This window comes from Strongylocentrotus purpuratus, unplaced genomic scaffold (assembly GCF_000002235.5).
Source record: "Strongylocentrotus purpuratus isolate Spur 01 unplaced genomic scaffold, Spur_5.0 spur5_scaffold_1, whole genome shotgun sequence".
In the NCBI taxonomy this organism is placed as follows: domain Eukaryota; kingdom Metazoa; phylum Echinodermata; class Echinoidea; order Camarodonta; family Strongylocentrotidae; genus Strongylocentrotus; species Strongylocentrotus purpuratus.
This window is the reverse complement of record NW_022145594.1, coordinates 11,241,132-11,265,052: the sequence shown is the minus strand read 5'-3', so window position 1 is coordinate 11,265,052 and position 23,921 is coordinate 11,241,132. Positions and strand designations below refer to the sequence as shown.

At 38.7% G+C, this 23,921-nt stretch overlaps 2 protein-coding genes across 2 annotated transcripts; one reads left to right on the top strand and one right to left on the bottom strand.

The window, feature by feature from the left end:
- Positions 1-4,546: 4,546 nt before the first annotated feature.
- Positions 4,547-12,022, bottom strand: LOC763421 (protein rolling stone). The gene is made up of 3 exons (XM_001199384.4): positions 11,781-12,022; positions 6,444-6,687; positions 4,547-5,325 (listed from the first exon to the last, which is right to left on the bottom strand). The coding sequence occupies exons 1-3, from the start codon at positions 11,859-11,861 to the stop codon at positions 4,634-4,636; spliced, it is 1,017 nt and encodes a 338-aa protein (XP_001199384.2). The 5' UTR covers positions 11,862-12,022; the 3' UTR covers positions 4,547-4,633.
- A 2,843-nt stretch (positions 12,023-14,865) lies between these two features.
- LOC100892642 lies at positions 14,866-21,915 on the top strand. The gene is made up of 4 exons (XM_003728807.3): positions 14,866-14,988; positions 16,352-17,929; positions 18,318-18,437; positions 19,699-21,915. The coding sequence occupies exons 2-4, from the start codon at positions 16,399-16,401 to the stop codon at positions 21,732-21,734; spliced, it is 3,687 nt and encodes a 1,228-aa protein (XP_003728855.2). The 5' UTR covers positions 14,866-14,988; positions 16,352-16,398; the 3' UTR covers positions 21,735-21,915.
- The last annotated feature ends 2,006 nt before the right edge of the window (positions 21,916-23,921 follow it).

Below are 23,921 nucleotides of genomic sequence, written 5' to 3'. Positions count from 1 at the left end.
GGCCAAAGTGTGAAAGTCTTTTTTTTTAATCGTTATTGTATTTATTAGTTTCTGACACAATGTCGGACATTTTTCCCAATGCTTGTGGACATAGTTACATCATTCATTCATTCATCAATCTATATATCAATCAATTAATGAGTTAATCACTCAATCAAACCATCTACCAATCAATTAATCAATCAGTCTATCAATAAGTCAGTCAATCTATGTATCTATCGATTAATCAATAAATCAACCACTGATATAATCATTTCATCAATCAATAGATGAATAATCAATAAATCTATTATGTGATTACAATTAAAAAAATCACTACTCGAAAATTTCTGTTCGGAGGATTCCTTTGGTATAAAACGGAATAAAAAACTACCAAAAACTTATCAGTCAATCAATCAAAATACAATAGTATCAATTTTTTTTTATTTAAAGGTAATACAAAGTTTTGGTATGGAGTCATGAATTTGGTTCAAATTAACATATTGGAAGCATATGCTCTCCTACAACATTCAGTGATCGTTGTCGCGGTTGAAATCGAGTTTAAAGTTATGAAATTGTAAATAATAAACTCTTTATGTTGTATAGCTCCCTCTCAAGGCCAAGATATTGCTTAAGCTATAAAACAATGTTCTTGACTAAAATTGACCCATTCGTTATTCCCGTTTGGAAATTACATATTACAACTACATATTCTGAGATTTTCATGGTCGCAGCTACCATTGTACGGCCGTAGGCGCTATTTGAAATTTATCAAAATTTACCGGGAGCCGTAGGCGCTATTTGAAATTTATCAAAATTTACCGGGAGCACCGGAAAATTTTTATATTCAATTTTTCTCGAAAGCAGAAGTGTTTTAGGGGCTACTATCTCATGCTTATAACATATCCACAGGGGCATCCAAATATATCAAAATTGTAAAGAATCACTATCCACCCAATTTTCAAAAATTTCCAAAACTTTGTATTACCTTTAAAATAACTGCTAAAAAAATTATTTTGGTATTACTAAATAGTGAATAATCAGTCAATCAATCAATCAATTTGTAAGTTAGTCAATATACAATATTATCATTAAATTTAGATAATCCTTCCTCGAATTTCCCTGCCCGAAGGATTCAGTTGGTTTAAAACTAAATAGAAAAAATAATCAACCAACAAATCAATCAATCAACCAATTTATCATTCATTTATCATTCATTCAATAATGATAACAGTCAAGTTTGTATACTACTTTATGATGATTACGATGGTGATGAAACGCCATGGCTAAAAACATTACTGTCTAAATGAAAGGCATATCAGAACTAAAATATTAAAAAATTGTACCGTTGTTGCCCGCAAAAATACCCCAAATATACTCATCTTACAGTATAATGTCACCGAAACAGAAATATGAAGGGCACTAACTCTGTCAAGTTTTTAATCGCTCAGTATTGTGCAATGTTTACGGCAGCAGTTTTGTTTTCAAAGGCAGTTCCCTAATGCCATCCTGTTCCTTTAACGTTTCTGTTACCCTTTCTGTTGATCCATGGCGGTTTTATTGATTTATTTATTATTTATTCTGGCACTTTCAAGAAATATAACAATAAAACGATTTAAACATGTATTTCGTTTTACAACAATCTAGACCAACTATACCCCCAAACGCCTCCCTCCCACTAAGTATTAACAGCTTTTTGAATCCCCTTCGTGATCCTACCCGCCGGAGAGTCATAAACCAATGGCAACAGACGTAAGTCATGAAACAGAAAACAAATCGAAACTTTGAATATATTTGTAGCTTCTCGCTGTCTTTTATTGATCATATTCATGTTCAATAATAAAATGTAGCTTATATCAAATCTGGTAAAATAATCAATAATTCAGATTCTCTAATTCCAATAATTATATTCCTCGGAGACATCAATCTGACGATATACGTCAATGATGTTATTGTTGGCATTTCTTACCATCTTGAATTATATGTTGGCTTGGTATTTATCATCTTACATCCCCATGTCGTGGTTTGTACATTAATTTCCTTCACATATTTCTAAAAACAAACCATGTCAGATCTAATGCTGCATCAACTTCTCTTTTGGCAGTAAACCATCTCAATTCGAGTAACAATTCAAGACAATATTCGCACACCAAATGATAGGTAGTACGAAAAATGTATAACGCTGCACCAATTCTCTTTCATAAAATGTGATAATCGTTGGGTAACAACAAGTCAACAACTACAACAACAACAACAACAACAAGAACAAGGGACAGCACATTTTACACAACATACACTGTATTGGAACACACACGTTCTTGACTTTCTCATACAATAGTAAATATAATTTAGAATTCTCCTTCGATGACTTGTAAAAAAAATTGATATAGACAGTACTATAATGCATGATTTGGATAATACAATAAGCATACCGATATATACATATAAATGCTGATAATATGTCAACATATTTTAGCTTAGATGTAGATATAATGTATTGGCAGTACATTTCCATCTCATATAGCAAGACAGAGCGTAAAATATGTACATGGGATTTCCAAGAGACAACGAGAGAGAGAGAGAGAGAGAGAGAGAGAGAGAGAGAGAGAGAGAGAACAAGAGGGAATAAGGAAACGAGAACAGGTTACATAATAAGAGATCGAGAGAGCGGGGGAGGGGTAACCTAAGACATAGGGAGAGAGGGAGAAAGAGAGAGAGAGAGAGAGAGAGAGAGAGGACAAGAGGGAATAAGGAAACGAGAACAGGTTACATAATAAGAGATCGAGAAAGCGGGGGAGGGGTAACCTAAGAGAAAGGGAGAGAGGGAGAGAGAGAGAGAGAGAGAGAGAGAGAGAGAGAGAGAGAGAACAAGAGGGAATAAGGAAACGAGAACAGGTTTACATAATAAGAGATCGAGAAAGCGGGGGAGGGGTAACCTAAGAAAAAGGGAGAGAGAGAGAGAGAGATAGAGGACAAGAGGGAATAAGGAAACGAGAACAGGTTACATAATAAGAGATCGAGAGAGCGGGGGAGGGGTAACCTAAGACATAGGGAGAGAGGGAGAAAGAGAGAGAGAGAGAGAGAACAAGAGGGAATAAGGAAACGAGAACAGGTTTACATAATAAGAGATCGAGAGAGCGGGGGAGGGGTAACCTAAGACATAGGGAGAGAGGGAGAGAGAGAGAGAGAGAGAGAGAGAGAGAGAGAGAGAGAGAACAAGAGGGAATAAGGAAACGAGAACAGGTTTACATAATAAGAGATCGAGAAAGCGGGGGAGGGGTAACCTAAGAGAAAGGGAGAGGGGGAGAGAGATAGAGAGGACAAGAGGGAATAAGGGAACGAGAACAGAACTCAGAGGGTTATAAACAAGGACATATATGTGTAGACAAAATTACATCACAAGAACGTTAGTTTAATAAGTACAGAAAGAAAAACAGAGTAGTAAACACGGTCCTTAAATGTACTATTTGCCTTTTGCAGCCAACCTCAAATTCTGTAGAACTTTGCAGGAATTATGAATATGTCATGTATGTGAAATTTAAACGTTAGCAGTGTCCTCATATTCAAATTATGCAAGGAAACCCGTTTACTTGCTAGACCTCACTGTCAGACACTACTGAGTGACTGACTGGCTTTTTTCTTCTTTGGTAATAACATACATGAAGAGAGTTGTAAAGGGTACATGAGCATTTGTCTACATCAATAACCCACTTCTTGTGATGGCCAAGATTAAACTGATCGAATCTTTGTGCAGCATAAAACGTATGACCATTCGGTACAATTGTCTGAAAATCAAGACTATTACTTTTTGGCTCTATAGCCCAAAAGTCGATTTGACAACTAATAGTCGTTATTTTCCCACTTGAAGACATTTTCAAGCCCCACCTTTTTTAAAGGAAGTTCTAAATTAGTATTATCTTTCAAATGCAGTTGGAATTTAAATTTTTCATTTATTTGGCCTGCAAATGGGACATAGTACCTTTAAGGCTTTCGAAAATCAACCTAAGGACAAGTTCAATAGCCCCTTTCGATAGCCTTGATAATCAAATACAGCAAGGCAGTGAAATTTCCATGACACGGTTTTTCGAAAGTAGTCGCAATCTTGTTAGAAACAAGCACAACGGTTTCCATATAATACAGGAACTATTATCGATTTGATCAATTCTGTGTCTACTCGCTAACGTCTTAGTTATACCGCCTCATCGCGACTCCAGAACGGCTTCACACTAACCAATAATTATTAGCCACTGTGGAAGATGAAAACTTCTTCTTCGGTTTCAGATCTGCGTGATGCCGGTCCCTCGGATGTGACCGGGATATTTAGATGTTGGGATGATTGGTCATTTCAATGGTTTCTTCTGTACAGTGAAAAAAATTCTTCTCTTAAAGCCTCACCGCACTAGTTTGGCCAGGAGGAATTAGACCTCCATGCATGGTCACTGACGGGTGGTTATCTCATCAAAATCAGCTCTCAATTAACATAAGAAAAGGGGACCTTTGGAGACCAACGGTCACCGATTAGGCATTGTTTGCTATATCGAGGGCGCAAGTAGCTATAAGTAGTGCGGCTTTAAAGAAATGTATGTAACAACCATTTGTCGAATTTACTGCAAGACATTTGTGATAATTATGATTATCGACACATACGAGTAATTTAACATTCTGTGTTGCAATTTTCAATATTCTCGTCCAGTCTCTTGCGATCTTCCTCCTTTTCCGCATCCTCCCCCTCACCCCTGCTCTTCTCTCCGGCACCTGCGCGACCTCCTCGACGCCGTCGACACGACACCGAAATCTCGCCAGCCACCAAACGCCGCAGGAGATACAGTCCAAAATACATCGCGTGCAACACCGGACCTAACACAAAGATAAACACCATGGTCATTGCCACGCTATCCTTGACGCCGTCCTCCCAGTCGATTAGACCCTCGTACATCTCTTTTCCCCCGTACGGGTTGATACCCCCCGCGTAGTAGTAGATCACCGTGAAGATGATGTACACAGTGAAATAGAGCACCGGGTAGACAAAGTGCAACACGCGGAATGGGTGCGCGACGACCGTGAAATCAACCAGCGCGAGCACCGTCCCGACGGCGTGCACGTGGAGGGTGAACACGTGGAGTTTCTCCAGCTCGGGGTTGTACTCGAAGAACCAGTAACCCATGGCAACGAAGAGGACCGCGGATGACGCGATGCTCTGGAGGAACCAGGTGAGCTTGAAGTACCATGGTAACGGTCGGGTGACGAAGGAGAGGTCGGGCTCTGTCGGGTCCCCGGACGCGGGTAGAATCGGTGAGGTTGTTTTGATGGATCCGATCCGAGTTGATTCGGGAGACGTGGAAGACACTGTACAGAAAAGGGGGAAAAGGGAATGGGGAATAAACAAGCTTTAACCCTTAAGCATTTTATGCTTTCTTAGCAGTCAAATAAAATAACTACCACTAAACCACAATCTAAATTTCACACATTTCAGGGTCTAAAATTGCCTTCACAGCAATTTAATGTCCTAAAAGTGCACTGGAAAATGTCATAAATTTGAAAAAGAGCAATAACCATGCACTTTAAAGGAACTTGCGTTCTCAAGCAAGAACCCAACTGTCCCTTTAAGTACCGGGTTTGGATTCGAAACCTCCGCACTTGAACTGAATTTCAAATGAATGAACAATTAACTATATATACTTTGTACCACCATACATTAATTATCCTTGCTTTTGTTAATTGATAATTGCCAGGCTTGGATTCGAAACCTCACCCCTTGGACTGAATTTCAAGTGTATGAATAACCATTGATTCCAACACCTGGAACAACTATACAATATATTCTAGCAAACATTATTTACTCTTGCTTGTATATAGTGTATAGTGTATCCCTTTTGCAGCCGACATTAAATTCTGTAAAACTTTGCAGGAAATATGAATATGTCACGTATGTCCTATATCTGTGAAATTTGAACGTTAGCAGTGTCCTTGTATTCAAATTATGCTAAGAAACCGTTTACTTTCTAAACTTCACTGTCAGACACTATTGAGTGACTGACTAACCTCTTTTTTCTTCGGTAATAACATACATAACATGAGCTGTAAAGGGTACATGAGCATTTGTCTACATCAATAACCCACTTCTTGTAATGGCCCATATCAAACTGATTGAATCTTTGCGCAGCATAAACTGTACGACCATTCGGTTCTAGGGTCTGAAAATCAGACTATTTAATTAAACGAGCGCGCTCGCTAAATTCGATTCGACAACTGGTGGTCGGTATTTTCCCTCAAAGAAGACGTTTTCGAGCCCTTTTGTTTGGAGGGAGTTCTAAATTAGTATTATCTTTCAAATGCCGTTGGAATTTAACCTTTTCATTGTGTTGGCCTGCAAATGGGACATATACCTTTAAGTGCCGTGCTTAGATTCGAACCCTCAGTCCTTGAACTGAGGATTAAATTGATGAACCACTGTACCACCATACCTTTACTCTTGCTCTTGCTGAGGTGATACGTCACAGCTGAAGCGGCTGCTGTGACGAAATAAAGGGTGAGGAAGAAGAAAGACCAATTTGAGAGATAGATCGGCCATTTGGCAGTCGTGTCGACAGGTCGGTAGAATCGGGTGTCGTCCCAGTAAATGATCACCAGAGCATTCCATAAGACTTGGTAGAAAGCGATGATCACTCGGTACACGACGTAGCTAGTCGGCTGCCTAGGCCAGTAAAACTAAACATAATGAAAACATTGACAAAAATAAAGTTATGATTTCGCGTATATCACAGATATTATTATTAAATTGTAATTTATTAAAAACATTCTTAGTGCCCTTCAGGCGTTCAAGAAATAGATACCCTTATTTGTCTATAGACACACCGAGTGTATAGGCGTTAAGTACGAAGATACACCTATTGCAATATATGCAGGTGGCCTGTACTTCTACAGAAGGAAAAGAAAAAGAAGTAGAAGAAGAAGAAAAAAAGGGGAAAAGAAGAAGAAGAAGAAGAAGAAGAAGAAGAAGAAGAAGAAGAAGAAGAAGAAAAAGAAGAAGAAAAAGACAAAAGAAGAAGAAGAAGAAGAAGAAGACGAAGAAGAAGAAGAAAAGAAGAAGAAGAAGAAGTATAAAATGATACAGTGATTGCTTCTGTTTTGTTGCCATCTCAGTGCTGTACATGTTTAATTTGATAATTGTGACACCATCCAAAAGATAACAAACTTTCAGAGCTAAAACCTACTAAACAAGAGCGATTCAACCAGATACAATATCATAACACGGTCTGCTATTATATACTAAAACGTGACGTAAAGATTGTGTTAGCCCTACCTTTTCAGAACCTTTTTACCTTTTTACTTTCTTGTTGATCTATCGGAAATAAAATTGAAACAGGCAACCCTATACTCACTCGACCTTCATTCAACCGAATTCTATTTTCCCTTTTGTCAGGAAAAGGTTGTATTTCTTCCTGTTCTAAATGATCTGCCATTCAAAAAGATTTTGTTTCATTTCCATTATAAGGCTAATATCCCTGAAGCGATTTAAGCGATATGGACATACATGTTAATGAAAAAGTTAATTAAAACGTGACATAGACGGAATCGGATGGGAAATTGGAGAAGATTAAAAAGAAAAGAAAAACACTTTAAATTTTGTGACCTCATTGCGATTTCTGTGCTGTTTTGCTTCCTTATATAAAATAGGAAAATGATTAACTGAGATATATTTGTTTCAGTTTTCATTGGAGATGCGTGAGAGATCACATGCATTTATTCTTAAATCTAAACTAAAACAAACCTTGTCGGCGTGAATACAGGAGCTTTCGCAGCAAAGGAGAATATATATTTATATATAGTTTTTGCGCTTCATGAATAATTCACATTTTTTTTTATCAAATCGCAGCAAAGTAGAAAAACATTTATAGTTTCTGCGCTTCAAGAATGATTCATATTATCTTTATTTTAATAATACCGCTGCAAAGTAGAATATGTTATATAGTTTCTGCGCTTCATGAATAATTCATATTATTATTATCAAATCACAGCAAAGTAGAATATATTATACAGTTTCTGTGCTGCATGAATGGTTCATATTATCATTACAGTTATCAATTCGAAGCAAAGTAGAAAATATTATATCGTTTCTGCGCTTCATGAATGATTCATATAATCATTATAATCATATTGTAGCAATGAAAGTAGAATATATTATATAGTTTCTGCGCTTCATGAATAATTTATATTATTGTTATCAAATCACAACAAAGTAGAATATATTATATAGTTTCTGTGCTTGATGAGTATTCCGTATTATAATCAAGGTATCAACTTAGAAACTGAAAGGGCAATCGACCTCAGCCGCCCCCCCCCCCTAGAATAATTTTGAGCGTAATATTATGTGGACTCGTCAAAGACTATGAATTTTTGAAAGTGAATGAGACAATTATGAACTTGTTACAGAAACTTATTTTCTTTTCTTGTACAGGTGTGTTCTATATGCTAGTGACCTTTGACCCGAGCATCCTCTCACATCCGGGTGAAACCATGTGTCATTGGATGTCTTGATTTGGGTGCAGGTCTAGGTATGACAATTACCGGAAGTAATACCAGAGTTAACATGGTTAACCGGAAGTGAAATGACAAGATACGTCACGCTAGCTGAGTTATATAGTTCCACACTTTCACTATCAAGATATATAATAGGCTCTGCATGAGTAGTCATTTTACCTTCTATAAAGGAGGAAGAAACTGAAAATAGCCACCTGAAATAACAACCCCAAAAGGATATAATTCGATTTCTCTCTGCACGTAAATGATAATGGTGTCGAAAAGCGTTCGTTCGTTTCACTTTTGATTCAATTATGAGAACATCAAATTGAATGCTGGACAGAAGATCCAAATCGAACTTCTACAAATTCCTTGTTTGGTAAAACGTGAACATCTGACGAAAAATCATTCGCATGTTGTTCAATCTGATGACCTTTCAATTGTATCGGTCTGTTTCCCCTTGTTTGAAAATGTTCAGCTACATAAATCAACTGTTTGGCGAAATAGATCCGACACAGGGCCCCCGCCACTCGGTATAGGGGCGCCCCTACTCATATTGCGCCCACGTAGTGCACCTATTCTACCTTTTGCCACCACCCCTCCCTCATAACTTAAAAAAACGGTTATTTACAAGATTCGAGAATACGACAGGACATATTAAAATTCAACAATTTATTGACAGTAATCCAAACAAATGAAATTATTCTCGATTTGTCTTCTTCTTCAAACAAAGGATAACTAAAATCAAAAGAAAACAAACAGAAAAGGCAAAAACTAACGTACTACCACATATAAAACAAAGCTGAAAATAATCCCGTTTACAATCTTAAACTGTTCAACTACAACAAAATCCTCGAAGAAAAGAAAAGCAGACTAACAATATCATAGAATACAATTAAATTCAAATTCACATTAGAATTCAATTCAGTTGCTTAAGGTTCAGACGTGCTACGTCAATCCCAATATTCATAAGATGTCTTCAAGTGCGACTAGTAAACGCTAAATACCTACTATTAACAACTGACTGTAATTAATGGTCTACTTTCGATCAGATGTTCAGTTATTGTTTTACGGGCCAGCAATTCTCAATACAATTATAAAGGCTGCATGGATGGAGAAAAAAAAAATCATCCTTTGCATATTGTATGGACCCTTCTCATTTCAAACTGTATAAAATGGATCTACTTTGTAGAGCAGAGTTGTACATTGTAGAGGTAAAGGCGTCGTAGTCGAGTGGTTTAAGCAATTGACTTGAAATTGAAAAGTCTTGGGTTCGAATAAAATTAATGGACCACAGATTTTGGTAACATTCGAGGGATCATATTCCTTTAGGGTTTCGTCTGCGCCTAGAATATAGACAGAAGTGACATAGCGTTCTTTAATTTCAACACTTGAAAGAAAGTTTCAACTTCAACCTCTTTCTGATATAGAAATGAGGTACTTAAGATTTATTGCTGGTAATAATTATACATTGGCTTGTTGTACTCGACATTAGATCGTCAGATTAAAGACCTCTTGTACTCACTACCCGTATATAATCACTTAATCGTAGGTCCACACACGCATGAAGTATTATCACGAGGAGCTGATGGATGTGTTTTGAAAACAGCTTCATCATGTTCCATAGCAACAATCAACAGACCGGGTCACGAAGAGGTCGTATTGTGACGTCGAAACAATCACTCAACACGTCCACCCCTCCCCCCTCTCACCCCTTCAAATTGCAAGTATCAAAGTGCATTAAATCAAGTGCGACAAAGTCCAGTTCAGGAGGTTAGCTTGGGTGATGCCTCGACATTGATGATGATGGTGATGATGATGACAATACTTCTACTACTACTACCACTACTACTACTACTACTACTACTACTACTACTACTACTACTACTACTACTACTACTTCTACTACTACTACTACTACCACCGGCACCACCACCATCACCACTACTACTACGTCTACTTTTACTTCTACTTCTTCTAAGAACAACAACAACAAAAACAACAAAAACAACAACAACAACAACTACCGTCTACTCCTACCTCTACTACTACTATACTACTACTACTACTACTACTACTACTACTACTACTGCTACTACTACTACTACTACTACAACAACTACTACCACAACCGGCACCACCACCATCACCACTACTACTACGTCTACTTCTACTTCTACTACTACTACTACTGCTACTACTACTATTGTTACTACTACTTCTATTGCTACTACTTCTACTACTACTACTACCCCTACTACCTATATTAATGAGAATAATAATGACAATACATAAAGTCGCTGAATCATTCACTTAAAGACAGTCAATACTACTCGGCCAGAAGGGATTAGGCCACACAGCGAGGTTACTGACAGGTGGCTATCTCATCAACTCAGCACTCAACTAACATAAGAAAAAGAGGATCATGGGGACCACTTCAGGCACCGATTGGGGAAGTTTTCTATATAGAGGGAGCAAGTAGCTACAAGAAGGACAGTAGGGCTTTAAATTCTTCCTACCGGGTAGGCCTACCTAGGTGGAGAGTGGCAAATGTAAATTGTCAATAGGAATTTAAAAAAACCTAAACAACTCCGATTCACAGCCCTATAAGAGTTCCGCATCAAATACATAAATTATGAATAATCCTACTACTACCACTAACAGCAATGAAAAAAGATAACAACGACACAAACACAACAACTACAACAACAACAACTTCGAAGGGGGTGACATATCAATTAGGGCATCTTTCCATTTTCTTAAACTTAGCGATTGAGCGAAGTAACCGAGTGTCGTGACTTTTGTGACCCATATACTTTCTGGTGATAATTCCAAGTTATATGCCACGCTGCCTGAATGAAGTGGAATATGGAGAAGCGATCAACATTCAAGGAGAGGGAACGGTGGGGAACCGTCTCATACGATTATGCTTATTTCTTGTCCGTCCGTCTGTCTGTCTGTGTGAATTACTCCTTTACCACCCCTCACCTATCTTTCCGACACTATATTACACACTTTTAAGTCTTTAATATTAGAATAACTCTACATACACAATAATGGACGTACATTGTATAATGATTGAAAAAACTTGGAAAGCAGTTTTGTTAAACTGAATGTACCTACCCTCTATTTTAAATAAAACTTGAATAAATAAAATAAATAAATAAATAACAAAATAATTTGCTCAACTCCCTGCATCGTTATTGTAACCTTAATTACCATGTAGAAACATGAAGACGTCGAATCATGATTATAACAAAATACACAAAGTTTCTGCCCACCTGAAATCGGTAAAACTCCTCCGGCGATGTGTCGCAGAACCCGAAGTTTCTGAGCCGAAATTCCCTTTTGACACGTTCCATTGTGAATATATCCACCAAGCGGTTTTCACAAATCCTCCCGCTTCCGACTTCAACCAGGAACCGAGTGAGATTACAAATACATCAAGCTGTGTGTCGTTGACATTATTCCCTTTCCTACAAATCCATAGCCTAGCGCCGATGGATCGAGCTCGACAAAAATCTGTCTGTTGTGCCGCGCGTAGCTGGCATAATTCGTATCCAGATATAGGAGAAATCGATTTCTGTCTAGGTTATGGGCCTGTTCGCTACATTAAAGAAAGACCAACAACGTTTACAACTCCGATTCATAACCCTAAAAGAGTTCCGCATCAAATACATGAATTATGAATAATACCACAAGTTCACAACTACCACGAACACAAATTTCGTGCTTAAGTGATAGGATAAATCGATTTTTTTTTTTTAGAAGAAAGACGCATTGTATTTAAAGGGAATGGTTACGTTTTTGTTAATGACGAAGAAACATAGGAGTGGTTGAATTGGATAATAACACTGAAAGTGATTGAAATTACTGTATTCTTGCAAACTTGCAAGGGGGGGGGTAAACGTTCTGAGAGGTAGTCTGTAATGTTCCAAATGATATTTAGTAGGTGTTTACAATTTACCGCCCAACGTTCGGAGATAAAGGAGAGAGAGAGAGAGAGAGAGAGAGAGAGAGAGGGGGGGGGGGGGGGGGAGAGAGAAGCTGGAAAAGGTGAGGGGAGGGGTGGAAACCATGATAGTCAGAAAGGGAATAGGAAGATATATTTTTTTTTTTACCAATGATTAATTTTTTAGGGATAATCCTCTTCCCCGCCTCCTTCCAAAATAGATCAAATTAAACCTAAATAATCCCTAGGAAATCTAGCGACGATAGTGAGAGCAGCAGTGAAGAATCGAAAAGAAAGCAAAAATCAAATGCATCTTTTTCAATTTATGTCCTCCCAGTTAAAGGCAGTCGGGAGCAGGTGTTTCCGCCATCGGGATCCACGGGGGTTGGGGGGGGGGGGTGGGTAGGAGCTGTGGTGCTGAAGTGAGTACCATAAAGGAGTAAAGCATCAACATAATTATACGACAAGAAAGGGAAAGAAATGTAGGTCAACGCCAAAGAAAGAGAGAGAGAGAGAGAGAGAGAGAGAGAGATAGAGATAAAAAGAGAGAAAGAGATACAAAGAGAGAAAGAGGGGGAAGGATAGAAGGACCGTGCCGGGCCCCATGGGAGGGGGTGGGGGTGACCAGTACCACCCTTGCTAAAGGAAGCGGTGATTGATCAAAGACCAATCACCGCTTTAGGTGGCAACACATCATATTCTGCTTGCCTGTGATATTCTACTAGAAGTTTTCTTAATTGTACATGAATTTGGTTTCCTGCAGACCTGCACTTTTCCACAGATATTTAGGATATTAGTTTAAACTCATAATACTATATTAGAAAAATATCAAGTTCATCTCACAAAGTATATGTAAATCCTTTTGGACATGAAGTTGTGATTGTTTGCATATTTGTATTACACCTTACGTTTACATCATTGTTATTCAGTTATTGCATTTGGAAAAATGCAGGAATATAATCAAAATCAAATAAAATCAAAATCAAAAATTACAATCAAAACAAGTACACCTGTATGCCTAATATACTTTTCGCTTACAGCAATTTCTGTACTTTTTATCAATCCAGTAATCACACCGCAGCTTGGTTTACTTAAACAACGGAAATTCGTTTTGTAGAAGAAGAAGATGAAAACAATTTTCACTGGAAGACTACCATTTGCCCTTTTTGCCAAAGTAGGCCTACCTGGCTACCTCGATTCGTTTTCCTATTTTTTTTTCTTTCTTCCAGTGACTAAAATCGAAACTCTACCAAACGGGGATGGACAACTTGCGGTGTTGGCATTGACCAAATTCTGTAGAGAAGTTGAGATTGCAATCTAGCTTGAAACGACTTTCAGGTGCCTAAAAATAAGTTCGGACATGCAGAAGGGCAAAAGGAAATTCAAAGCGTCCAAGAGCCCATACTCTAGGGAGCTTTTTCTCCGTGTGTTCAATGGAATACAGATCGAGAGAGGGAGACCAAGAGGGAAAGAGATACAGAGACATAAATTGAGAAAGAAGGAGGGGGGGGGGGGGGGGGGGGAGAGAGAGAGAGAGAGGGGGGGGGGGGGGGGGGCGAGAGAAAGGGCGTATTTTAAACCAGCCTCGCTACTTGGAGATATAATATTGGCATGATTGTTGATAGGGTATGTGATTGCAATCATTGCATGATCCAAAATCCATCATAGACTTATGCCGAGAAAAAAAATGTTTGTTTTAATGGTTTGCACCCATCCGGCCTTGTTTTTAATAGGAAAGAATGATCTCCGTGAAATTATTCGACACAGGCGTTTGGAACTGTTATAGAAGCACATGAATTCATCAACATATCAATTACTTTTTAATCTCCCATTTCTCATTCTAAGTATTTCCTAGATTCTCGCCCCCAGCCTAGCTCCACCTCCCCCCCCCTTTTTTTTTTCGGACTGCCTCCTTTTGTTTATGTTTTACTATTTAATACTTTTTCTCTGAATCGACACATATAAGAACGTTGAATTGAACTGAATTGACAAGGATTATTGATAAACAAAGTAACAGCTCAAAACTGATATATTTTGAATTTACAAATAAAAATGTAAAATTAAAAATACATGCAACTAGACCTATAGGTTGATGTGAAATAGGCAAATGTTTATTTAATACATTCAATAGTCAATTTGATATGATAAAAGGAATAGAGATTGTATTTCTGCTTTTGTTGCTGTACTAGATATGCACAGTTGAGTATATTTGTAAAATGTGTGTATATTTTGCAATTTACGCAACAAACTTTGTATTCAAAATTGACCTAATTTAGTATTTCTATGTACGGAAAAAAAATATCAAATATTCCTCCTCATTTTCGTAAAATCCGGACGAGAAACTAAGAATCGATTTCACTTTGTTTTTTTCTAAATCATAATAATGGGCCCTATATATGCATCTATCTTGAGAAAAGTCTGTACCAAAGACTAACTGGACGGACTGGGAGCAGAAACAAATAAATACTGAACAATTATGATTTCTTTTTGCTCCTGAAATATAAATAATGTGGCAAGATATGGATGAATTAACAAAGGTAAGTAATAAATTAATACAAGTGTTGGATTTTATCTTGAGATGACATGTACATATGGGTACAGTGGAGCATAGTTTATTTTTTATTTAGCTTTTGTACCGAAGCCCAGGCCCCACGTACTGGTCTTTGTGTTAGCATTTATTCGAAGAGCTTACCGCGGTGCCTGGGCGAGTGCGTGCGTGCATTGGCCATTACTGCCGAGAAGTGTTGAATGAAACTGTATTCTTCTTCTTCCGGTATAAGTGCTGCTTCATTGTGATTTGCTAGACCAAAATCTATTTTGTTACCGGTGTGAATCCTTAGTTCTCATGTTTGATAGAAATTTGTCCCAACTTTGGTTTTTGATCTCTCATGTTCGGGATATTCTATAAATTCTGCATGCCTTCGCAGTGTGTCTTTTGAGTAGACCTAGTTAGATTTACAAAATCTATATAGTCTATGTACAATGTACATGATGTAATGCTTAAAATAAAGTTAAATGGCATTTGAAATGGTAAGATCTTAAACCAGTTAGAATGTTCATGCGTGCAAAGCTTCCAAAGAAAATTGCAATTTTACACAAACATTTCCCGTTTAGTCTGGTCTACAGGTATATCAGAACTACGGTAACATATTCGTTCTACTGAGAGTGCAAATGCAATCTGAATATAATAATTAATGGATTCTTCTCTCTAAATTTGGGGTTCAAAAACTTCTTATTTATGATGAAAATATGGACTTTGTACCTAAATGTAAGGGGCACTTTTTGATCAAATTACAGATCTGCGTAATGTCTTAACTACGCAAACACCATAGCTACATGTACATGTAGGTGAGTTCACAGTCGTGCAGTTTTTATAGGGAAAAACAGGAGATCTCAAATATGTACCAGAGAAATATACAATGAACAATACATTGTCAAAGATTTTTTTTGTAAATTTTCAAACTGATAATTGTCGATCATTAGGAATTTTAAATTTGGAAAATATAATTTACTTTCATCTCAGTGTTTGATTGAAATTCATTGACATATAAGTGGCCAATATGAATAGCATACTTTTCAGCTCACACAAAATTTGAATGATTATGATACTATTGTTTTGACAATCCTTACTAAATGCCGCAGGTTCAACGCTTCAAAGTCAGTGGACTTCATTCGTGGGTATTTTATTTGTATGTCGCTGACTTTTTTAGTACTAAGAAAGAGCGTTAAATGTCCAGTGATTGGTTAACGAATCATACAAGATTTAAGAAATGTTGAACTCTTTGAACTCCAGTTTACAATAATAACAGTAGATTTAGGAAGTATTGGTGATGCTATTGAAAAAAAGTAAATAAGAACATCTATTTGAAGAAGATTTTCTTTATTACTTTTGATCTACAGGTATACAGGATGACTAGTTCAAGACTCTAAGGCTTCTATCAAAGCACATGTCTTTCAAAATGGAGCCATCTTCAGAGGTTGTTACCATCACCATGACAGCATCGTCATCGTCATCATGCAGTATTCCTCTGGATGAAAAGAAATCTGCAAGAAAGGTGAAACCGTATGGGTGTGTCATGTGCAAGAGGGCATTCAGTAAAGCATTGAAGCTACAGAAGCACATGCTGGAGGCCCATGGTATAACAGAAGAGAGTGATGATGATGAGGAAGATGATGAGGTGGTTGAGGAGGAGGAGGAGGAGGACAGGGATGATGCGGGCCATATCGAGAGGCGAGATGAAGATGGAATCAATTTGTTTGCAGACGCTGCTGCTAGTGTGCTTGGGGATCTCTCGGGGGAGAGCAGAGATGCTGATGACTCCCTTTCACACTCGCATCCAACAGAGGACTCTCGAACGGACCGCCAGACGGATGCTAATCACTGTGACACAGAACCAAAGGTTGACAGCGCTGGAACTGACTTTACAACTCAGAGTTACTCTGCTGCGACTATCCAAGCAGCATTACAATTGAACCCTAGTGAGAGCAGAGATACTGATGACTCCCTTTCACACTCGCATCCAACAGACGACTCTCAAAGCGACCGCCAGACGGATGCTAATCATCGTGACACAGAACCAAAGGTTGACAGCGCTGGAACTGACTTTACAACTCAGAGTTACTCTACCGCGACCATCCAAGCAGCATTACAGTTGAACCCTAGTGATATCATAGCTCGGGCTGCAGCAGGTGCCAATATCCTTGTAGATGAGAAGGATGGAGATGTGGCAGAAACACAGTCTGTGCATTTAGACACAGGAGCACTGATCGTTGCAGAAATAGACGGTTTGTCTCATGACCCTGATGATGTCCGGAAGGATGACACCCCGTTATTCTTTGACCCTTCTCCCCAAGGTCGAACTGCCAGCTCTCCAGAAGATGGTGCCATTGTTCAAACAGATAGGGAAGAATCACAGTGCAGTGAGACGATATCACAAATGTTTCCTGTGCTACTACATCAAGCTAAGTCCTCTTCAAAGAATGTGCGCCCTGAACCCAGGAGTACAGAGGAGTCTGCTGAAACTTCTAAAGCAACAGATGATTCTTATAGGGAAGATTGTGTTGGGGGAGAGGCGCAAAGTAAGAACTGGCAGGACCAGAAAATACCAAAATCGTCTAGATGCAGACAGAGATCTTCCCTAGTTGCTCCCTCTGATAATAAGCCGTCAAGTGCCAAGAAGAGAACGCTTAAAGGAAGTGCTCAAGTATCTGGTACTGCCAAAGAGCAAGCAGTGGGAATTGATCAAAGACCACACCTGCGAAGATCAAGAAGGTCTGCAAAGAGAAAGGTAGACAAAGATTTTCTAACAGAAAGTGAGGAGGGAAAGGAGAAGCAGGGGAAGAAGCAGAAAAGGGAAGAGAAGAGAAAGGATGAGACGAAGAGGAGACAGAAAGAGCAGAAAAGAAAGGCCAAGAAGACGGAGGAGGAGATGGAAATAACCAGTAGAGAGCTGCCAGAAACATCCCAAGAATGTGAAGGTGATTTTTGAAAGTCAGAGTTTAGTAAAAAGACAATGACTTAGAATAAATGGAAATAATATCAGAAATCAAATGATTATCAATTCAGTCTTAAACCACCAAATGTAGATGCACCATGAAATTTTTTAATAAACCACATTAGTAGTCATTTCAAATATTATGAATTGCCTTTATATATTTGAGTGTATTCACCCACTTACAAAATTAGAACAATGAATTCTGAAAACAATTAATCCTCTTTTAATGTATTGAGAAGCAATGCAGTGATAAGAGCAACATAAGAAAACTTTGAACGACTGGATTTGAACCCTCAATTCTTAGATTGAGAGTTCATATGTACATGTATAATGTATTTATCATTTTTTCTATCATTTCAAATGTTTTGCAGGTACAGGTACAAAGAAGAAAAGAAGGACCTTAAAAGAGAAACTAGCTGATCTCCAGAAAGCCCATGAGGAGACAGAGAAACTCAACATCCTCGTTCAAAAAATCATCAGTGACAGTTCAGGTAGGAGAGAGAGAATCAGTTTCCCTTGACTTAATATTCTAAAGGGATACACAAAAGGCCCGACAGTTTTACTTAAAGAACTTTTCTACTAGTTTTTCCAGGAGGGATTAGACCACCCATGAGGTCACTGACAGGTGGCTACTTCATCAACTGGGCTCTCAATTATCATAAGAAAAAGAGGATCATGGGGGACCAACATGCATTGTTTGCTATGTAGAGGGCGCAAGTAGCTATAAGTAGTACAGTGGGGCTTTAAGAGTGATTGAGTTCTGGGATACGTGAAAAATAATTTGTGAGCTTTTTCATTCTTTTCATGTTAGTAAGGATGATTATTATATTAAAATAAAAAGTCCCCTGAAAACGGATGGCTCTTCAAACGCACTCATATTTGAAACATGACAATCAACAGTTACGGTCGTGGACCATACTTTCAATCCACATGTTTTTCTAATCGCATATTTACATTTTTGTGTACAGTGCGTGGCATTTTAGCAAGACTTGGCCAAATTCTTATCATTTTGATGATTCCAAAACTTCACAGTGACAGTATACACCAATAAATAATGTATGTGCTACATGATCAACCTTTTCCAGTCACTTTGCTGTTTCTTTCACCATGCAATTATTCGACCAGGGGAGTGTTTCACAAAGACTAAGGCCAACTATTAGTTGGACTTAACTATGACAGGCCTTTCATACTACTAGTTCCTCTAAACCATTCCTGGCATTCGTTTCTCGAGGGACGTACAAATCATGGTCATAAATCTACAGAATTTTACATTTTTTGATAGTTCATTATTGAAGGAAATTTTGTTTTCTAAAGATCATAGTTGAGAGACCAATGATGAGGGCAACCAATGGCATGAAAATCCTGCCATAGTTAAGTCCAACATAAAGTCGATCTTAGTCTTTGTGAAACAATCCCCAGAGCTTAAAATTTAGTGAAGAAAAAAGAATTTAAGTGCCATCAATACTTACAATTGTTTTTTTTCTTAGCATACTTGATAATTACAGCAAGAAAAATTAAGCTGATAAATCTTTTCAAATATATATATTCACAAGCAGAATTTCATATTGATATCTTTTGGCCATTCTAAAACACAAACAATTCTAAAACTACCTTTTTCTCTTTTTGAATGTCTTTACACGTTAATAAATCTTACTGTACCTCTCATAACGGTTATTCTCTTCTCCATATGTCTTCAATTGTTTTAATCACACCCGTGTGATCTTTTTTTCCCCATTCTCTCCTTTTTCACAGATGGCAAGACAGCAGAAAAGAAATCTTTGTTGACTTGTTTGAAGAGGAAATCTCTTTCAAGAAAGAGCAAGGCTAAGATGTCGAAGACATATGACTGCCTTTCCTGCCGGGAAAAGTTTCCTTCTCTCTCAGATTGCATTGATCACATGAGGAAGGCCCACCTTTCTTCCAAGAAGCGCTGTCAAGTGGAAAGCGAAGAACCTTCTTCATCAGACATCTCGTCTGCTCTTGAGGAGGACTATGATGAGGATGATGTTAAGGACGATGAAGAGATGAGGAAGACCAACCAGGATAATGGTCCAACGAAAGTGGCAAAGCATCTTCAGAATGGGAAAGGCTCGGGTAAAGGTGGAGAGTTCAGTTGTGAGTACTGCAGCGAGATCAGCAAGAGCATAGAGGGTCAGAGGGCGCACATGTCTGTCCACTGCGGACTAGTTGAAGAGAAATGTTTCAAATGCAAGATCTACGAGTCTCGACCAAGTGCAGCTCAGATTGAAGACATTGAAAGATCAGTTGAGAAGGTCAGAGAGACCACAGACTCGGATGGTTATGAATTCAAGCAAGGGAAGCGACTCCTGGTCCAGTTCTTTCAGTGCATAGTGTGCAACAGCTGTTTTGCGGTGGAGAAGCATCTTCGGAATCACATGAGCCAGCACAAGGTCATAGTGTGTCAGGTCTGCAGTGGAGTGTTCTCAAGCACACAGGCACTTGGGAAGCACATCCCGCATCACAAGACAGGACCTCTGTCCTGCAAGACTTGCGGTCAGACTTTCTTCTCCTCGTACATGCTTCTCATGCACATGCGTGGTCACACTAAAGACTTCAGATGCAAGCATTGTGATGCACCTTTCATGTTTCGGGGAAATCTGTTGAGGCATATCAGACAACGCCATACTGATAAAACAGACTGTGACCCAGCCTCAGGGGATGATGCTGCGAGTCAACATGAAAGATCATCAAAGAACAAAGGACAGTCCAAGCTCAATTGCAGGTTTTGTGGGAACCTTCATTGCTCTGAGGTAACCCTGAAGCGCCACATAGAAACCTATCACCCGGAGAGGGTCGATGATCGAGGGAAATTTGTATGCGAGCTCTGCGGGGCTGTCAGGCACAAGTTTAGCCAGCTCAAAGCCCACATGATTTGCCACAATCAACCCAAGCAGAAGTGTCAGATCTGCAGCAAAGTCTTCCTCCGACCCGCCAGTCTCAAGCAACACATTCAGCAGGTCCATGCAGGACGGAAAGACTACACCTGCCAGTACTGCGGCAAGAGGATCTCCTCGTCTACGAGTTTACAGGATCACGAGCGGCTCCACACAGGAGAAAAACCATATGTCTGCTTAGAGTGCGGCAAGAGTTTCCGTATCCGTCAGTCGTACAAAACCCACCTTCAAACCAAACACTCCAAAGAAAAACCCTTCGGATGCCCACAGTGCGGAAATTGTTTCTTCTCCTGTAAATCACTCGCCAAGCACCAGAGGATTCACACTCCGAATGAAGACAGTGTCTGTCCAGATTGCGGAAAGCAGTTCAAACGCAAGGATCTCTTGAGGATGCACTTGGTTCAGCATCGCCAGGCATTGAAGTGCTTCAAGTGCAACCGCTGCTTCAGCTCCGAGGTGGCTCTCAAGTACCATACAAACAAGGCACACAAGATCAACCTCTATCGCACCAACTACGTCCATCTCAATCTTCCCGAAGGCTCGCTTCATACGTCCCAACCGCAGATATCATCTACCGTCCAAGGCATCTTGCCTGTTCCTGATGCTCCAGGTGACTTTTCTACCATTACCGCTAGTCCAGATAAGAACCCTATCCCTGTCACCATGCTCAACGGAAACTCAAAGGATGTCTTTGTAGATGCATCTGTAAACAGTATCGTTGGTGTCTTATCGACCCCAGTCACCATGGAGCCCTCTAACAATTTACCAAGACCATATGGTACAGACCGAAGACTAAGTGATCCCACGAACGTAGCCATCTCAACTATTCTATCTCAACTTTTTGAAAGAACGATTGCATCTGTGCCAGAATAGCTGTTTGCCTCAGGAGTACTGCCAAAACCAAAACTATCTGAACTGAAATAATATGTTCCTGTCTATGTAGTATCCCTTATCAGTTTGAGCAAAGAACACTTTTGAGTAGTCATACTACTCCATCTCTGTGGTGCTCCTCACTATTCACATAATCCTAAGAAGAAATTAAAAGTGTAAAAACGTGGCATGCACAATTTAACTAATTTGTTTGAAAATGCCATGGTCAAATCACATACTCCATTCTTTGAATTTCTCACTTTCACTGACTTCACAACTCAAATAGAAATTTCACTAAGGCATCCAATGCAGAGTTCTGGTCATGCGATGGCATTGTGAAAGAAAGATTATGGAATCGATCCGAAAAGGTTGATCATCTAGCATATAAGTATTGGTGTGTACTGCAAGGTTCTGGAATCATCAAAATGATAAGAAATTTGGCCCAGTCTTGGTAAATTTACAAGCGCTGTACAAAGAAAGATGTATATGGGACTACGCACAGGTGCGCAACACGTGCCTTATATCTATCAGGTCCAAATAGATATAATAATTTACCAAATATATCAATAAGTAGGCGGCTTCTCGGCAAAATTTGTATCACGTATTAGTCAAAACATATTCTTTCACATGATTGGTAATAAGAGCTTCCATTTCATTTTTTGAGAGGGGGGCGTTTCCAAAACTGGTCTTTACCTTTAAGAGTTGTTTGACAAGAATTTGGGATTATTTGATTGCATTATATGTTAGACGTGACCCTGTGTGAGTTTTGCAGAGGAGCCTCACAGAGACGGAAAAGGGTGTCCACTTATTTGTGTGGTTTGCTTAAGCTACTTATGTTGTTTGAAACAATTTTTGTAAGAAAAATGTGCTGGGTATTGAAAAAAATAAACTTGCCAAATTGTTTTATTTCTTGCTGTATCCAACATGAATGTCAAATTTAATGAATGCGTTGATTCAGCAGGAAATCTATGTTAGCATTTGCAATCAATCAGTAATTGAATAATATTGTACATTCAACATATTAAGATGTTAAATAATTTAAATCATCCGTTGAAGTAGGATATTCTACGTAATCGTGGGTGTCCCTTTTTATGTTTCGAAACCTGTCGGTTTATGGTTCATTCCAGTCTGTTTTAACTCAGAATTTGAAAGACCAGAGAGAGAGTGTGAGATAGAGAAAGAGAAGAGAGGCAGGAAAGAGAGAGAGAGAGAGAAAGTAAAAAAGATGGAAAGAAAGGGGGAGAGAAAGAAGTAGAAACGGAGGATGAAGAAGAGAGAGAGAGAGAGTGAGGGAGTAAAATAGGAAGAAAGATTAGGGTGGGGGGGGGGCGAGGTAAAAAGATAGAAGAGTAACGGATGATGGGTGAAAGAGTGGATATAAATAGAGGGAGAGAGAGAGAGGTAGAGAGAGAGAGACGAAAGTAATGATGGGGTAAAAAGATGCCCAAATTAAGGAGATAAACAGAATGTGACAGATAATGGTATGAACTCTATTTCGTCCTCTTCTTCTTTCTCTTGTTTCCGATCATTCCTTTTCGCACCCTCCTCCCTATTATCTTTTTTCCCTTCTTAAATCTTTCTCTTGATATTCTTCACCTGAGTCTTTAAAATAAAATCTATTGTGGTTGTTAATTGTTGCTCTCCTATTTTTCTTCTTGTTCTTGTTCTTGTCCTTCTTCTTATCTTTCTCTTGTTCTTCTTTTTCTACTCGATCCCTCTCTTCTTTTCATGTTGCCCCTTCTTCCTCTCAGTTTCCATATCTCCTACCGAAAACGATAATAACGACATAATAAATCACAGTTTCAAATTCACCTAACGTTGTTTCATCGGCGTAAGTGTGATAGCGCCAGCTACGATCACTTTTATACATGCACATCAACTCTTTTGTTGTTGTTCTTATATATTCCCTTCTTAGTATTTCCCCTAATTGTAAAATCTCGCAAGTTTTTTTGTGTCGATGCATCTGAAAAGACGGAAATGTTGTGCAATGACTAATAACATTAGTTGTATTAAGATGCTTACGTGATATATTGACAATTCACTAATCAAAAGTCGGTCAAATTTGTGATATATATAGCTTTTAAAAAATATGCATGAATTTTGCCCAATACATATCTTTAACGATTATCGCCCCTGTATCAAGTCGCTCACCCCCCCCCCCCCCCTTTCGCTCACCATTCTCGTAAACAC

Excerpts from the sequence above, each read along its gene's own strand:
- LOC100892642 (XM_003728807.3), top strand. The coding sequence starts at position 16,399 with ATGTCTTTCAAAATGGAGCCATCTTCAGAGGTTGTTACCATCACCATG. Across the intron at positions 17,930-18,317 it reads AACATCCCAAGAATGTGAAG|GTACAGGTACAAAGAAGAAA; the intron begins GTGATTTTTGAA and ends AATGTTTTGCAG. Across the intron at positions 18,438-19,698 it reads AATCATCAGTGACAGTTCAG|ATGGCAAGACAGCAGAAAAG; the intron begins GTAGGAGAGAGA and ends CCTTTTTCACAG.
- LOC763421 (XM_001199384.4), bottom strand. The coding sequence starts at position 11,861 with ATGGAACGTGTCAAAAGGGAATTTCGGCTCAGAAACTTCGGGTTCTGC. Across the intron at positions 6,688-11,780 it reads AGGAGTTTTACCGATTTCAG|TTTTACTGGCCTAGGCAGCC; the intron begins GTGGGCAGAAAC and ends CATTATGTTTAG. Across the intron at positions 5,326-6,443 it reads CAGCAAGAGCAAGAGTAAAG|TGTCTTCCACGTCTCCCGAA; the intron begins GTATGGTGGTAC and ends TTTTCTGTACAG.